An 18,552-nucleotide genomic window follows, 5' to 3' on the forward strand; every position below is an offset into this window, starting at 1 on the left:
AATAATTTTCTTTCCCTGTACGTACCTGGATCAGTTCAGACAGTGGGATGTACCCAAGCTTCCCTAAATCGGGTGGGGTCCTGCGAGGCCTGCTCGGAGAACCTGCTCGCCAAAGTGTCCAGAGATCGAAGAGGCGAGGTGCAGACGATAGTGTCTCGAGAACGTGTGTAAACGATTTCCAGGTGGCTGCTCTACAAATTTCTTGCGAGAATACCGAGCGAGACTCCGCCCAGGACGCCGCCTGAGAATGTGTAGAATGCGCTACGATTCCGGGTGGGGGAGTCCGACCCGCCCCAATGTAGGAAGCAGCAATGCCGGCCTTCAGCCATCTGGCAATGGTAGTCTTCGAAGCCTGAGACCCCTTCTTAGGGCCAGACCAGAGTACGAAGAGACGGTCAGAGGTCCGGAACTCGTTTGTAGCCTCCAGATAGAGACGCAAAGTGCGCTTTACATCCAGGAGACGGAGAGACTTCGGCTCTGAGGAAGAGAAGGACGGCAACTCCACTGTCTGGTTCACATGGAATGCCGAAACCACCTTCGGAAGAAAGGAAGGAACGGTGCGAAGCGAAACTCCAGAGTCGGAGAAACGGAGATAGGGCTCTCTACACGACAGAGCCTGCAGCTCCGAGATGCGTCGAGCGGAACAGATGGCCACAAGAAACACAGTCTTGAGAGTGAGATCCTTTATCGTTGCGCTGCGCAGCGGCTCGAACGGTGGTCCCGACAGGGAGCGAAGCACAAGGTTAAGACTCCAGGAGGGACAAGGGTCCCGTAACGGAGGACGCATATGCTTGACACCCTTGAGAAAACGAGCAATGTCAGAATGCTGTAGAAGAGAGCCTCCATAGCTCAATAGCGAACCAAGTGCGGCCACCTGAACCCGTAGTGAATTATAGGTGAGCCCTTTTTCCACCCCCGCCTGTAGAAACTGAAGGATCTGAGGCACAGAAGCCTTAGCGGGTCTCGTGGCCTGGCTGGTACACCACAGCTCGAACACTTTCCAGACGCGAACATAGGCCGCCGATGTCGATGTCTTTCGTGCCCGCAATAGTGTGGATACTACCGCCTCCGGGTAGCCCCGACGCCGGAGGTGGCGCCTCTCAAAAGCCAGGCCGCAAGACAGAAGAGTTCTGCCTGCTCGAAAAATACCGGGCCCTGATGTAGGAGCTGGGGAGGTGCCCCAGCCTGATTGGCCCGTCGATCACCAGCTGTAGCAGGTCCGCAAACCAGGGTCGTCTGGGCCATTCCGGGGCGACGAAAACCACGGTCCCCTGATGGCTTTCTATTCTGCGGAGCATCCTGCCCACCAGGGGCCACGGAGGAAAGGCGTAGAGCAGAAGATGTGGCGGCCACGGGAGGACCAGGGCATCCACTCCCTCCGCGCCGCACTCTCTCCGGCGACTGAAGAAGCGTGGAGCCTTGGCGTTGAGAGCGGACGCCATCAGATCTAAGTGGGGGGCCCCCCACCGATGGACGAGAAGTTGCATCGCTTTGTCGGAGAGAGACCTCTCTCCTGGGTCTAGCAGTTGACTGAGGAAGTCCGCCTGGACGTTGTCCACCCCAGCGATGTGCGAGGCTGCTAGCCGGACGAGATGACGCTCCGCCCATTGCATCAGCAGCGCCGCCTCGAGCGCGACCTGCGGGCTGCGCGGGCCTCCTTGTCGGTTGATGTAGGCCACGGTGGTAGCGTTGTCCGAAAGGATTCTGACCTCCCGGTTCCGAAGAAGCGGGAGGAAATGTCGCAGAGCTAGCCGGACCGCTCTGGTTTCCAGACGGTTGATTGACCACTTCGCCTCCACCGTGGACCACGTCCCCTGCGTGGCGCTTCGATCGCAGACTGCACCCCAGCCTGCTAGACTGGCGTCGGTGGTCACCAACACCCAATTTGGCAGATCGAGGGACACGCCACGGGCCAGGTTCGACGGATCCAACCACCAGCCCAGACTGACCCTGGCATTCCGCGGGAGCGGGAGAATCATCTGGTAGTCCTGCGATACTGGTTTTCAGCGGGAGAGGAGCGCCCACTGTAAGGTCCTGAGGTGCGCGAAAGCCCAAGGTACAAGGTCGATGGTGGACCCCATCACTCCCAGGAGTTGCAGGTAGTCCCAAGAGGTGGGCTCTGGTAACGCAGAGAACCGTCGTGTGTGATCTCGCAAGGATTGAGCCTTGTCCTGGCGCAGAAAAACTTTGCCCAGCCGGGTGTCGAAGGTCGCCCCCAAAAAATCCAAGCGTTGCGAGGGCATGAGGGAGCTCTTGGAGAAGTTCACTACCCATCCCAGGGAATGTAGAAACCGTACTACTCGAGTCACCGCTGAGCGTCCCTGAAGTCCCTGAGATTGCCCCGGACCTCCGTTGACGCTACTGCCGCCGTTGCTGCTGTGCTCCGAGGGAGTGAAGGCCTGCGCGATCGGCGCCCAGACCCGTCGGGGTAAGGCCTCCTTGTCTCCCCTTCCCCCGGCGAGCCCAGCCACCGATCGCGCCTCCTGCCAGCCGCACCGCCCATCCACGCGGCTCTGGGACCCGCCCACAACCCAGGGGACATCCAATTGGACACCAATCCCCTGGTCAGACCATTTCTTGATAGAATCCTCCTTTTCCATAAATAAACAGACTCACTTCTCATCTCCTTTCTACTATTCAATTCAGAAAACCTTGCCCATCGGAAATACTTAGTGATCAGCTGTCTAAGGAACTCACGAATCTAGACCTTTCGAACCCTGACTCAGCCCTAACTTCCTGGCACAAGATCACTGAAACAGTTGCTAACAAATGGTGTCCAACAGTCTCTAAAACAATCAATCCTACAAAAAAAGGTAATCAACCCTGGTTTACCCCTAAACTAAAACAGATGAAACAGGAGCTACGCCACAGAGAAAATATTTGGCGAAAAACACCCAACTCAACTACCTTGTCTAAATACAAAGGCTTTCTACATCATTATAGGACCTCTATTCTACTAACAAAAAGAGAATTCTACGCCAACAAAATTCATCATTTTCAATACGATGCCCAAGCCCTATTTGCATACGTCACTCAAATCACAAAATCAACTCCTCCACCTATCCCAGACGAACAAGCTCTATCTAAGGCTAATGAACTTGCTTTATTCTTTCAACAAAAGATCCTGAATACGCTCGCCCTTCTTCCACCAAATACTCTACCTCTTACCTCAGACAAGAATCCTCAATCAAGCAAGGGAGCCAAACTTGAAAGCTTCAAATCAATTTCTGTTAAAGAGATTGAATCCCTTCTAAAAAGACAAAAACCATCTAGCCATCCTGCAGATAATATTCCTTCAAATCTCCTGCTTCTCATTCCAAATACGATCGCAAAACCTTTAACAAGTATCATAAATTGCTTTTTAACCCAAGGAAGTTACCCTGACAGCCTAAAAACTGCGTCACTCAAACCCCTTCTCAAGAAACACAATGTAGACCCTAATGTACCTACCAATTTCAGACCCATCTCTAATTTGCCATTTTTAGCCAAAATAACAGAAAAGCTGGTAAACACCCAGCTTTCAGAATACCTGGAAGATAAAAATATCCTACACCCCTCACAATATGGCTTCCGCAAAGCACGCAGCACGGAAACCCTCCTTATCTCACTTACAGATCATATTATAATGGGTCTTGACAAAGGCTACTCCTTTTTATTAATCCTGTTAGACATCTCCGTGGCGTTTGACACCGTCAACCACTCCATTCTTCTGGATCGCCTAACAGACATTGGTATCTCAGGATCTGCCCATAGTTGGTTCAAATCTTTCCTCTACAATAGATCCTTTAAAGTTAAAATCAACAACAAAGAATCGCCATTAACAAAATCCAATTTAGGAGTTCCACAAGGATCTTCCCTTTCCCCAACCCTTTTTAATATTTACCTCCTACCCCTTTGCCAATTGCTATCTGACCTTAATTTAATTCATTATCTGTATGCAGACGATGTACAGATTCTTATTCCTATTACAGAATCTATTTCAAAAGCACTTTCCCACTGGAATAACTGCCTTATATCTATCACTAACCTCCTCAATAGATTAAATCTGGTCTTTAACTCTTCAAAGACGGAGCTCCTCCTCATCTCAGCAAATGAAGAAAATATTCCCATACCATTCCCTCACAACACATTCATCACTCATAAGCAGGTGAGAGATCTAGGAGTAATTCTCGATAATAGACTAAACCTTAAGAAAATGGTTAATACTACATCCAAAGACTGTTTTTACAGACTCCAGGTTCTGAAACGACTCAAGCCACTTCTTTTTTTCAAAGATTTCAGAACAGTACTCCAGGCGTTGTTATTCTCCAAGATTGACTATTGCAGTGCCCTCCTCCTTGGCCTACCCAAATCGACCATTAAACCGCTTCAGATGATTCAAAATGCTGCAGCGAGATTACTGACCAACACCAGCCGCGGAAATCACATCTCACCCATCCTCAGAAACCTACATTGGCTACCGGTAAATTTCAGAATCCTTTACAAAGCAATTACCCTAATACATAAATCCATCCATCACCAACTCCATCTCAGCCTTGAAATACCCTTCAAACTTCATTCCTCCAATAGGCCAATTAGAGATAATCATAAAGGTACTTTGAATTACCCCCCAACTAACGCCTCACGCCTTTCCTCGACCAAAGACCGAGCTTTTTCAATAGCAGGTCCTTCTATTTGGAACAACATTCCTTCAAGCCACCGACTAGAACCCTGTCTCACTACGTTCAGAAAAAAACTTAAGACGTGGCTATTCCACCAAGCCTTCGATGATCCTCCTGACAACCCTTAGTCTTCTTTTTCCTCACTTGGACGTAGAAGATTAAAGTCCTACATCCATTCAAACGAAGAACTCTGGCACTTACTGAATAAAGCATCTTTTGCATTAATCCAAATTCCTTTTGGACTATGCTTCTTTAATTATTTTTTGGCCTTTAACTTCCTTCCAGCTCTTAAGCTTCCCAAGTTTTTTACTCCTTGTTAAATGTAACTTTATCTTATTCTCTTTTCTTGTTAATTACTTTTATTTATTGCTTCTGTTATACCCTTGTTTTATGTAAACCGATCCGATATGGTTTATTTACTATGAAGGTCGGTATAAAAAAGTGTTAAATAAATAAATAAATAAAATTAGGAGCGGAGATGGAGGTTTAAATTTAAGTCCCTGCAGGCGCCGCGTCAGATTGCCCCGGACCTCCGTTGACGCTACTGCCGCCGTTGCTGCTGTGCTCCGAGGGAGTGAAGGCCTGCGCGATCGGCGCCCAGACCCGTCGGGGTAAGGCCTCCTTGTCTCCCCTTCCCCCGGCGAGCCCAGCCACCGATCGCGCCTCCTGCCAGCCGCGCCGCCCATCCACGCGGCTCTGGGACCCGCCCACCACCCAGGGGACATCCAATTAGGAGCGGAGAGGGAGGTTTAAATTTAAGTCCCTGCAGGCGCCGCGTCAGATTGCCCCGGACCTCCGTTGACGCTACTGCCGCCGTTGCTGCTGTGCTCCGAGGGAGTGAAAACCTGCGCGATCGGCGCCCAGACCCGTCGGGGTAAGGCATCCTTGTCTCCCCTTCCCCCGGCGAGCCCAGCCACCGATCGCGCCTCCTGCCAGCCGCGCCGCCCATCCACACGGCTCTGGGACCCGCCCACCACCCAGGGGACATCCAATTAGGAGCGGAGAGGGAGATTTAAATTTAAGTCCCTGCAGGCGCCGCGCGCCAAAGGGGCTGGCCCCTTTGTGCGCCCCTTCGTGCAGCCTCTGAGTCTCAAGAAGTAGAAAATAAAATAAAATAAAATAAATAAATAAATAAATAAATAAATAAGAAGGAAAATCATCTCCTGATCTCAACCTTCAGTCACCCCCTCCTTCGGCTGAGAATCTATCGATTACAAACGGAATGTACCTGCTCTCCTTTTGACCAGGGACCCTCTCTGAGTCTCACTCCTCTTCCAGAAACCTCTAAACAAACCTCCAGCATCCATCACTCGGACCGCACTCAACCTCCACCATCCATCACTCGGACTGCACTCAACCTCTTCCATCCATCACTCGGACCGCACTCAACCTCCAGCATCCATCACTCGGACCGCACTCAACCTTCAGCATCCATCAATCGGACCCTTCAGTCTCTTTCAACTTCCTGTACTCTTCACCCGTTTTCCTCTCTTCCACTCCCTCACCTAATCAAAGATGGTGACATTCAACAACCCTCATCTACAAAACAGACACAGCCACCTTATAAACATCCCCCTATTGAAAAACAACAAAAACTTACTTTGTCTCACCTTCCTTCTCATCAACACTCAGTCCTTGTCCAAGAAACACATGTTAATTTCCGACATACTACAAGAAAACAATCCTGACTTCTTTGCCATAACCGAATCCTGGTTAAAAAACACCGACCAAGTAATTCTGAACCACCTTACCCACAATGACTATGATACCTTTTCAATTCCCCGTAATTACAAAAGAGGAGGAGGCCTGCTACTCATTATAAGAAAACAGTTTTCAATGAAAATAATCCCACATAACCTCCCAAAACAATTTGAAGTTACTCTCTTCGACTCCCAATATCTGCAAATCTGCCTTGTATATTGCCCACCCAAACTGCTAGACAGCAACATCTCTCCGCTCATTGAATTTCTTATTTCAAACATCAACACAAAAAAACCTTCTATCATCCTTGGAGACTTCAACCTCCATACAGATGCCAACCCCTGTTCTCCAAGCTGCGAAACCCTACTAGACATGCTGTCAAGTTTAAACTTCATCCTTCAGGTGAACAACCCTACTCACAAAGCAGGTCACACACTTGACCTGATTTTCACCAATAACTTCTTCATGAACACTTCCATTTCTCACAACCCAGTTCCATGGTCTGACCACCATCTCTTACTTTGCAAATCTCAAACAAACTACAACACCACAACAAATAATAATTCTACAAAAAAATCCTTCAAATTCCGTCCTCCTTTTCAAACGAATCTTCTCCTTCAAGAGCTCGGACTTCAACTAGCGAATCTAGATTTATCAAACATAAACAACGCTATCCATTCCTGGTCAGCAATCACTGAAACAACCGCTAACATCATTAACCCGGAGAAGATCAAACGTCTAAAGAACAAAAACGAAATTCAAAACCCCTGGTTTAACACCACCCATGAAATCAGCTCTCAGGAAAACAGAGAAAGAATGGCAAAAAAATAAGCTACCTGCTACACAACAAAAATACCGTACACAATTAGCGGCCTACAAAAAATCAATCCAAAACACAAAACGGAACTACTACGGCTTTAAAATTATTAATTCCTCTAACAAACCCAAATCCTTGTTCAACTTTGTAAATAACCTCATTTCTGATATCTCCACCTCTAACGCAACTATCACCAATAAAAACCTAAGCCAAGATTTAGCCTTCTTCTTTAAGGACAAAATCTCCAAAATAACAGATACCTTTAACTCCACTTCAAGCTTCAATTTTCAATCATCAACAATTAACATCCCTCCTTGGCTTGATTTCAGACCTATCTCCATCATAGAAACAGAAAAAATGCTGAAGAAAATCAACCCTGCACGACACGAACTTGACACCATTCCCACCCGAGCACTTAAAGAAATTGCTTATCCTTTAGCTCCAACAATTTCAGCAATCATCAACAAGTCGCTCGAGGAAGGTGAGCTGCATCCCAAGTTAAAAATTGCCACCATCACACCCTTATTAAAGAAAAAAAACCTCAACCCAGACGACCTAAACAACTACCGCCCAATCTCCAACCTACCCTTTTTCGCCAAAATGATAGAGAAGGCAGCTTTGAAACAACTCAACGAACATCTAGACGATAACAAAATTCTCTTTCCCTCCCAATTCGGCTTCAGAAAAAACCACAGCACTGAAACCCTCCTACTTAACCTCTCCAATACCATCCTAAGAGGACTTGACAATAAAAAAGGATACCTTCTGATTCTTTTAGACCTCTCTGCAGCCTTCGACACAGTGGATCATAAAATTCTTATCTCATGTCTAGAATCCATTGGACTAGCTGGCAAGACTCTTAGTTGCTTTACATCCTTCCTCAATAATAGACACTTCAAAGTTTCTCACAACAATTGCTCATCGAACCCCATCCCCCTCGAAACAGGTGTGCCACAAGGATCAGCACTTTCACCCATCCTATTCAACATTTACCTTACCCCTCTTTGCCATCTCCTATCTAGACTCGACATAACGTATTACATGTATGCCTATGATATACAATTCCTCATTCCAATTTCCTCCTCAATAGAAGATGCTATGTCTAAAGCAGCTTCACACCTAGACACAATCAGAAACATGCTAATTCATCTTAAACTATGTCTAAATACCAGCAAAACTGAATGTATCCTAATTGCCAAAAAAAAATCCTGATCATAAAACAATTCCACCCTTCCACTTTGATAAGACCCTCGTCCATCTTAAAGAGAGCGTTAAAGACTTGGGATTTTGGTTAGACATTGAGCTAAACTACAAAAAACACATCGCTACAAAAATAAAAGAAGGCTTCTACAAACTTCAATTATTAAAACATCTAAAACCTCTGCTTCACCCCCACGATTTCAAAACCGTCCTACAAGCCCTCTTATTTTCCAGTCTGGATTACTGCAACTCCCTTTTGATTGGCCTTCCTAAATCTTCTTTGAGACCCCTACAAGCTCCTTCAGAATGCTGCAGCCAGAGTACTAACAGGTAAAAGAAAAGCCGATCACATCTCACCTGTTCTCAATCAATTACAGTGGCTCCCTATTGAAAAAAGAGTAGAATTCAAAGTCCTCTCTATTCTTCACAATGCAATATACAAAGCCGATTACTCCACCTTTGATGACATCATTCACTTACATTGCTCTCAACGAACAACAAGAACGACTAGTAAAATCCAACTAGTGATTCCCTCTCTCCCACAGGCCAAATTATCCTCCACCAGAAACAGAGCCCTTTCCATTATTGGCCCAAAATTTTGGAATTCATTACCTCATTTCCTCACTAATCAAGAAAACTTAAAATCCTTCAAAAAAGACCTAAAATCCTGGCTACTCAGCCAATCTTTTAAAGACTGCACTCAATGAACTTATAGTTTATTAACATAGCATGCTATCTTTCAATATCTCCTTCAATCAATCTCCCTGTTTCATGATGCAGATGTCCTCTGTTTTCAATGTTCCCAGATATCTCTGTTCACCTACTCAGGGTTTCCACCCTGTGTTATCCTGTTATACTCATTCTCCTTGTAATGTTTTTGCTCATTATTGTTAATTTTTGATATTTTTAAATTTCAAACATCGTTCTATGTAACACGTTGTTCTGTATGTAAACCGGAGTGAAGGCAACTCTGCTATACCCTCGGTATATAAAAAAAAGCTAAATAAATAAATAAATAAATAAATAAATAAATAAATAAATAAATTATCTCAAGGAAACAGATGGACTCTGAAGTGAATTTTTTTTTACCAAAGCAGCATAATTTGGTGTTAGATATCAAGTTTTGAAATTTATCCCCTTCAGAGATATATGGATATCAAAATGACTCCTATTGTCTATAACTTTCAATAAGTACTGCAGTTGCCTTTTGTGTACAACTGTCACTTATCATACTTTTAAGTACTAACTGCAGCAGCAGGATTTACTGCCTTGCAACTGCTTTACTTGATAGGAGGAAAAATTGACAACATATATATTAGTAGTTAATTTTTGAGCATATGGTTATTAAGGAACATTAAACCATAGTGAATCCAGAGTTATCTTTGCTTATTAATGACCTACCATGTCTGTTCTTGTACCTCTCATATATACCAGCTGCTGGCAAGTGATGGCAATCCTGATTGTCTTGCAGATTTACAGGGGATAGCAATCCTTGGCAAATCATCAGGGATCCCAAATTACTGTCACGTCAGCAGCCATCAATGTAGTTAGAAATTAATGCAGACCAGTAATTTAGGTTCCCTCAAAGACCAGGAGTGTTTTACAGATCTACCATGGTTTTTGAATAGCATGCATGTCTGACACACTGCAAAGTTTTGTGAACTGATCAACCACCCAAATCAGGGAAAGCAGAGTTGATTACCTGTAAACAGGTGTTCTTACAGGACAGCAGGATGTTAGTCCTCACATATGGGTGACATCATAAGGATGGAGCCCAATCACGGAACACTTTTGTCAAAGTTTCTAGAACTTTGACTGGCATCTACTGGGCATGCCCAGTATAGCACCAACCCTGCAGCCAGAAGGGGTCCTTCAAATCTTGTCTCATAGTAAAAAGTACATGCGAAAAATAAAATAAAACGTTAATGAACCCAAATCCGCAGGGTGGCGGGCAGGTTTCGTGAGGACTACCATCCTGCTGTCCTGTGAGAACACATGCTACAGGTAAGCAACTCTGCTTTCTCACAGGACAAGCAGGATGGTAGTCTTCACATATGGGTGAGAACTGAGCTGAGGATGCCCGAGCAATGCACCAAGTGTACCCAAAGATGTGCAACAGGCACAAGAACTGGGTTGGAATTTCGTAAAGGGCATCCTGAATCCTACCGGGTTGGTGGAAGGATGTTGGTACCTCAGTTCGCAAATAAGTTGCGTAGCACAGACTGGCCGAAGATGGAATCTTGTCTGCCAGCATTGTCTAAACAATAATGGGCTGCGAAGAAGGGGAGAGAACTCCAGGTAGCAGCCTTACAGATGTCAGCAAGCGGCACAGAGCGTAGGTGCACTACTGATGTTGCCATGGCCCTGACAGAGTGTGCTTTAACACTGTTTTGAAGCAGAATGCCTACCTGTTGGAAACAAAAGGAAATACAGTCCGCTAACCAGGAGGAGAGAGTCTGCTTACCCACAGATTTGCCCAATTTGATGGGATCGAAGGAAACAATTGAGTGCATTTCCTGTGGGCAGCTGTAGGGTCTAGATAAAATGCTAGAGCGCATTTACAGTCAAGGGTATGCAGAGCACGTTCTCCTGGGTTTCAGTGGGGCCTGGGAAAGAAGGTGGGTAGTATAATTTATTTATTTATCTAACATTTTTCTATACCGACCTTCATGGTTAAATACCATATCAGGTCGGTTTACATTGAACAGGGGTAAATAACTAAGGTAAAGGAAAACAAAGTTACATTAAACGAGGACCGTGAACTTGGAAGCTTAGGTAGCTGGAAGAAAAAGATTAAGTTAAGTTAGAGGGAGACATAACATAACATAACAAATTCCAGACTAGAGTTAGTCCACATGTTAGAGTCGGTATCCATGCCGTCCAGGTAATCAGAGGAGGGGAGGTTCCATAGTTCGTGAATAGATACCGCCTAATGTGTGTCCCAGGGTTCTGGGAAGGCTTGGCGGAACAGCCACGTTTTGAGTTTTTTCTTAAAAGTTAGAAGGCAAGGTTCCAGCCTGAGTTCTGCAGGGAGGTTGTTCCAGATAGCTGGGCCTGCTGTCGAAAATGCTCGGCCCCTAGATGCGATGAGTCGCGTGGCTTTGGTTGGCGGGGCTTGTAGCGTTCCTTGGATATTTCTCTCATTGGTCTGTTAGATGTATGGAGTTTTAACGGATAATGGATTGATTGATATGAAACTCCGATACTACCTTAGGCAAAAACTTAGGGAGAGTGCGGAGTACTACCCTATCATGCAGACGTTTAGTGAAAGGCGGGTAGGTGACTAGGGCCTGTAACTCTCTAACTCTGCGAGCAGATGTGATCACCAAAAGAAAAATCAACTTCCAGGTGAGATGGCGGAGATCACAGGATTGGAGAGGCTCAAACGGTGGTTTCATGAGCCATCCCAAAACCAAGCTGAGGTCCCAAGAAGGGGCCGGAGGGCGCAGCGGAGGTTTATGGTGGAGCAAGCCCTTCAAAAAGCGTGTTACAAGGGGTTGTGTACTGAAATAGTTACATCCCTGACACCTTTATGGAAGGCGGCTACCGCACTGACATGCAGGGCCGCCATCAGGGCAGTATTCTTGGGCCTGCAGTATGGGGCCCCAGGATCTACTGCCACATATGGGGGCCCGCAGCCGCCAGGCGGCAGGTGCGCTTGGGGGATGTATTAGTTCATGGCAAAGAGACCCACTGAGGCTCTCTCCGACAGTCTGTCGCCCAGGGGCCTACTGAAACCTGGAGCCGGCCCTGGGTGCGGGCCCCAGAGAAGGGAGAGAATCAATGCTATGCGTGTCTTTTAGACACACATAGCATTGATTTACAGAGCACCACAGACAGAGACTCGTCCGCGCGCTCTGTCCTGCCAGCGTTCACTGTCTGACGCGGCTGTGACGTCACCGCCGCGTCAGACAGTATGCGCCGGCAAAGCGCGCGGGCCGTCGCTGTCTGCTTGCTAGCTGGAGGCCGAGGAGCCGCGGAGTCCCCGGAACGCAAAGGGTAAGTAACAAGTTTGTTTTGCCGGTGCATTATCTATTTATTACTGGGGGGACGTCTGGTGCATTATCTATTTATTACTGGGGGGCTGGTGCATTATCTATTTATTAGTGTGAACTAGGCCTAACAAGTCAACCGCTGAATGAATGGCCACATGAGGGAGGGTTTACATTGCATTTTCGGCTTCCGTAATCAAGCACATAATGTGTATGATCGGGAAGGCCCAAAGCATAGTAAGACAGTTTTTTATGTGCGAGAAGCACTTTTTTTCTCTTTTCTATTTGTCTCTAGTAAATTCTGATAACCCCAAAGAATGTACCATCACAAATCTGGCTCTCAAAAACGGAAGCAGAAAAGAGAGCGTAAAGAAGAAGAGGAAAAGTTGAAGAAAAAAAAACTCATACAACAGTACTTTCAAAAGCCACAAAGTGACAGGGGAGATGAAGTTCAGGAAATGCAAACAGAAGCTTCTCATGAAACAGTTGAGCCGACTACTTCATCCTGTCAGGTAGCTGCACCTGTGAGCATTTCTTCAGTGATAGAAGAAGAGGCTGAAACATTGTGTAGTATGTCACCATGTGCAGTATCAGAAGACGATGCAGACACACGGTCCTGCACCTCGTCACCGAAAAGACCTGTCATTATAGATGAAGATTCGTCTTCAGACCAAATTGTGACATCCCGTGTTTGTACAGAGGTGGAAGAAGAAACACCTTCCTGCACAAATGCAAGTTCCTACCCTGAGAATGACGATGTTGCCCTAAACACAACTTCAATAGAACAGTCACACGAGGAAGAAATTGACTGGAAAGACCCAGCACTATGGCCAGATGTCCTCAAAGACAAAGAAAGAGAGAAGATTGTCCTTTCTGGACTTTTCAATGTCGAGCAATTAAAGAATATGGCACAATCACTACCTAGAGATGCTGACACTCGTTCTTTCAGTGATTTTCTTCTATATGCCAAGTCATCAAATGGACGTGAGAAGATTTTAAGAGATTGGCTGAGATGGAGTCCAAGCAATAAAGTACTGTATTGTGTAACTTGCATGGCATTTACTAATGACTCTATATGTAAAACAGGAAGCATGCTTAGTAGGAAGGATGGTTTTGATCCATCGAAGCACAAGTGGCATCGGTTGTACATAAAGTTGCCAGAGCATGAACACTCTTCACAGCACAGAAGGAACTACTGGAGGTGGAGAACACTTCAAAATTCTATAGGTGGTCATGGTGTTGACTATGAGATTCAAAGAAATTTGTCGAAGGAAGCCGATAAGTTTATAGCTCTTTTAGAAAGACTTCTGGATGTCACATTGCATCTGGCTTCAAGAAACATGGCGTTCAGAAGAAGTTCTCAAAGAATTGGAGAAATCCATAATGGCAATTTTTTGGGAACTTTGGAAATCTTGGCAAGATATGATAATTTACTGAGAGAGCATTTGGAAAAAGTCAAAGCTAGTCAGGAAAAGGGAAAGAAACTTTCAGCTCATTATCTGTCTTGGGCCACACAAAACGAATTCATTAATATTTGTGGAAAACATGTCCTGAATTCTATATTGTCAGAAAGGAAAGAAGCAATATACTTTTCAATAATATGTGATTCTACACCTGATTCTTCACATACGGAACAGAATGCAATCGTTTTACGATACGTTTACAGAAAGCCCCAAGACGGAAAATGGAACATTCGGGAAAGATTCATTGAATTTTTTGATTTTTTTTCAGAAGACTGGAAAAGAAATTGCAGACATGATCATGTTTAGGTTGAATGAACATGCCATTGACCTTAAAGACTGCAGAGGACAGGGATATGACAATGGTGCCAACATGTCTGGCAGAATTAAAGGTGTAAGAGCCAAAATCCAGGAGACATACCCAACAGCTATTTTTTGTCCCTGTGCTGCACATTCTTTAAACCTTGTGGGAGTGCATGCAGCCGCAAGCTGCCCTGAAATGAAGACCTTTTTTGGAAGTGTTAACAGGTTATATGTTCTGTTCAGTAGCAGCCCTGCAAGATGGAACACATTGATTGAAGAAGTTGGAAGGTCCCTGCATGGTTTAAGTGACACTCGGTGGAGTTCAAGAATAGAGGCTGTACGTCCAATTGCGCAGAATCTGCCAAGCATTTTAAAGGCTCTGGAAAAAGTTCTTGCATCCAGAAAACTCACAAATGATGCGCATTCAGATGCCCAAGGTCTATATGACTATTTTTTATCCTTTCGGGCAGTGGTTTTAGCAACATTCTGGGTAAAAGTGCTTACCAGCTTCGAGGAGAGAAACAAAATACTTCAATCAAGGTCTATTTCTATGGAAATTGGTGTCGCTAACATTAAAGCTCTCTCTGAAGAGATGAAACTGCTTCGAGAAAAGTGGCCTGTTTTACTTTCTGAAGCTAAAGCTGTGGCAGATTGCATGGAGATTCCCAAGGAACTACTGAACCCTCAACAATTGCGGCAAATAAAGTCAAGGCATCATGATGCAATAGATCCTGAAGATCATTTTAAAGCTAATGTCTTCCTTGTGGCAATGGACACAATAATTTCTGACCTTCATCAACGCTTCCAGTCTATGGAGGAAGTCTGCAAGCTATTTTCTCCAATCTTAAAAGTGAGAACAATGAGTGAAGAAGATCTAATGGCATCGACTGAGGAATTGATCTCAGCATACCCTGAAGATTTTACATCATCTTTACTCAGTGAGCTGCAACATCTTCGGAAAGTGTACGAAGCTACATTTCCAGAAGACATGGGTCCCTTAGATTTGCTTAACTCAATCTACAAACTAGAGCTTCAAGGAATATTCGGAGAGGTGTGTATTGCTCTTCGGATTTTCACCACCCTCCCACTTTCAGTGGCGGAAGGAGAGAGGGCATTTAGCAAACTTTCATCAATCAAGAACTATCTGCGTTCTACAATGAGTGAACAACGTCTAAACGGCCTGGCAATTCTCTCTATTGAGCATGAGCTTGCCAGACAACTCAGTTACAAAGACTTAATTAAAGATTTTGCAAATCAGAAAGTAAGAAGACTGATTGCTTCATAAACCTGAATTTGCTGTTATTTCCACTATGAGTCGAGATGGACACAATTCAGTACTCACACTGAACTGCTTTATTGGATAGAACCCACTGGATTTCTCAGATACTGTGCATTTATCTAAGTGATTTGAGTTTGTTGACTTGTTTTTATTTTTTTACACCTATGGTGGAGTTTACACATAGGTATAAACATTGTTGCATATACTTTATCCACTGAATGCTTGTGACTTATTTATTGGCATTCTTGTGACCACACACTTATATTGGTGTCATCTTATTGCTGCTTTTAATGTTGTTGAGGACATAATAATATTTGTTGTTTTATTTGTAAGACAATTTGCACTGTTCTGATTGTTAATTTATACGTTTTATGTTGATGTGACTTGAAAGAATTTTCTGCGTTATTAAAACATCGGTCAAAAACTGAGAGGTTGCCTCAGACACATGTAGATATAAGAATCTCTTTACTGAAGCTAAGTATATGACAGAAATGGCATCCTCAGCAGTGGCACTTTATCATGTTATTTAAATTTGTTATATCTTGTCTGTTAAACGTTTTTTATATGTTTACTATTCACTGTGCATTACTTTTTGATACCATATTTGCACTATTGTATGTAATAAACATACTTCACCAAAAGATTTAAGCAAATGACTTATTATTAATCCGCCAAAAAAGTCCACCTGTCACAATGGCAGGCTTAAAATTGTTTTTGTTAATGCAAAAGTTTAAAGAAAAGTTCGAAGGGGGCCCAGACATTTTGGCTGTATGGGGCCTCAAAATTCCTGATGGCGGCCCTGCTGACATGTAACCTTATAGAAGTTTGGAGACCTGACTGACAGGTGCCAGAGGTAGTCCAAAACCTTTGGTGTGGAACAAGTGAAGGGATCGATGGACATGGAAGTACACCATACAGCAAACCTGTTCCATTTGTAACGATAAGACTGCCTTGTGGAAGGCTTTCGTGAAGCTACTAGGACACGGGAAACTGGCTCTGAAAGGTTAAGAGGTTGAAGTATTAACCTTTCAACATCCAGGCAGTCAGGGAGAGAACCTGGAGGTTGGGGTGACGAAGGCAGCCATTGTTCTGAGTGATCAGAAGCGGGTCCTTCCCCAGAGGAATGTGCCGGTGCACTGATAGGTCGTGGAGAATTGGAAACCAGACCTGGCGTGGCCAATGAGGGGCTATGAGAATCATTAGTCCCTTGTCCCTTCGCAACTACACGAGAGTCTTTGAAATGAGTGGAAGTGGAGGGTACACATAAAGGAGACCGCTGGCCCACGAGAGGGAGAAAGCATCTCTTGGCTGAAAGTGTTGGCTGCGAGTGAGAGAGCAGAAGTTCCCTAATTTGTGGTTGTGAATTGACGCAAAGAGGTCTATGTGAGGGTAACCCCAACGTTGGAATATTGAGTCTGCTACAGTGGGGTTGAGGGACCACTCGTGCGGTTGAAAAGTGCGACTCAGCTTGTCTGCCAACACATTGTCCACTCCTAGCAAGTAGGTGGCCCTGAGGTACATAGAGTGGGAAAGGGCTTCTGCCCATATCTGTGCAGCTTCCTGACAGGAGGTAGGAGCCCATTCCCCCTTGCTTGTTGATGTACCACATGGCCACCTGGTTGTCTGTCTGAATCAGGATGACCAGGTTGGAAAGGTGATCCTAAAAAGCCCTGAGAGCATATCTGATTGCACGAAGCTCCAGGAAATTTATTTGGTGTTTGGCTTCCTCTGGAGAGCAAATGCCCTGAGTTTGCATGTTTGCAACATGTGCACCCCAGCCGAGGCTGGAGGCATCTGTTGTCAAGGTTATTTGAGGTTCTACAGCCTGAAATGGAAGGCCTTGAAGCAGATTGGATTGGTTTATCCACCAAGCCAGCGATAAGCGGAGTTGGTTGGTGATGTGGACAATGGTGGACATTGGCTGAGAAGACTGAATCCACTGAGATTTTAGAGTCCACTGCATTACTTTCATGGCCAGGCGGGCAATGGGAGTGACATGCACAGAGGAGGCCGTATGACCCAGTAAGATCAGAAAGTGACATGCAGTTGAGTGTTGTCGAGACTGCAGTCAATGGGCCAGAGAGGCGAGAGTGAAAGTTCGATCCTGAGGTAGGAAGGCTTTCGTCTTTAGAGTGTCCAAGTCGGCCCCTATGAACGATAGGGTTTTGAGAGGGAACTAGCCTGGTTTTTGGATAGTTTATGAGAAACCCTAGGGAGATCAGGGTATGGCACATGAGACGTAGACACATTAGTGCAATTTGCTGAGTAGGAGCTCTGATCAACCAATCGTCGAGATAGAGGTAGACGTGGACACAGACTCCTGAGAAAGGCAGGTACCACTATGAGGCACTTGGTGAAGGCTCGTGGGGCAGATGCTAGGCCGAATGGTAACACTTGAAATTGGAAGTGTTTTGGGCATACTAGGAACCGCAGGAATCTGCGATGTGACGGAGTAATGGAAATGTGTGTGTAGGCATCCTGGAGGTCTAGAGAGCAGAGTCAGTCTTCCCTTTGGAGAAGGGGAAGAAGAGAACCCAAGGTCACCATCTTGAACTTTTCTCTTTGTAGGTATTTAAGGTGCGAAGGTCCAATATTGGGCGAACACCACCTGACTTTTTTGGTATCAAGAAATACCGGGAATAGAAACCCTGCCCCTGTTGGGAGAAGGGCACTGGTTCTATTGCTCGGGACTGGAGGAGGGAGACCTCCTGCTCCAGGAGCGGTGAAACAGAGAGAAAGTTGAAGTGGTAACCTTGGGTTATTACAGCGAGTACCCACTGATCTGTGGTGACTGTGTGCTACGGTTTGGAGAAGTGGCACAACCGGCCTCAGACGGGAATAGCCGCAAGTGGAGGCTGGGTACTGCTCTCTAGGAAGGAGTCAAAAGCCAGACGCTGGACCTGGCTGGGGGGCTGGCTGTGACTTCTGAACTTGAGGCTGGTTGGATTGGCCTTTTTGGTAAGGCTTAGAAGCTCGAGCCCTGGACGCCAGGGGATAAAATCTCCTTTGCCGGTTAGAATTGTCTCTTGGAGTCTTCTAAAAGATCATTTGGAAGAGGAAGAGAGATCAGAAGACAGTAAGGAGAGTTGGCACAGAGTCTCTTGGTGCTCCTTGAGCTGCGCCACTGCTTTTTGAATCT

The 18,552-nt window shown here is 45.4% G+C and overlaps 2 protein-coding genes across 3 annotated transcripts in view; one reads left to right on the plus strand and one right to left on the minus strand.

The window, feature by feature from the left end:
• NCAPG (non-SMC condensin I complex subunit G) overlaps positions 1–18,552 on the minus strand; it is a 455,902-nt gene that overhangs the window by 191,335 nt on the left and 246,015 nt on the right. The window lies entirely within an intron of this gene.
• On the plus strand, positions 13,306–16,216 carry LOC115084967 (zinc finger MYM-type protein 1-like). The gene is made up of 2 exons (XM_029590451.1): positions 13,306–15,637; positions 16,162–16,216. The coding sequence occupies exon 1, from the start codon at positions 14,010–14,012 to the stop codon at positions 15,417–15,419; it is 1,410 nt and encodes a 469-aa protein (XP_029446311.1). The 5' UTR covers positions 13,306–14,009; the 3' UTR covers positions 15,420–15,637; positions 16,162–16,216.

Source organism: Rhinatrema bivittatum, chromosome 1 (assembly GCF_901001135.1).
Source record: "Rhinatrema bivittatum chromosome 1, aRhiBiv1.1, whole genome shotgun sequence".
NCBI classification, from domain to species: Eukaryota; Metazoa; Chordata; class Amphibia; order Gymnophiona; family Rhinatrematidae; genus Rhinatrema; species Rhinatrema bivittatum.

Coding starts and splice junctions, on each gene's coding strand:
- LOC115084967 (XM_029590451.1), top strand. CDS start 14,010: ATGCAATCGTTTTACGATACGTTTACAGAAAGCCCCAAGACGGAAAAT.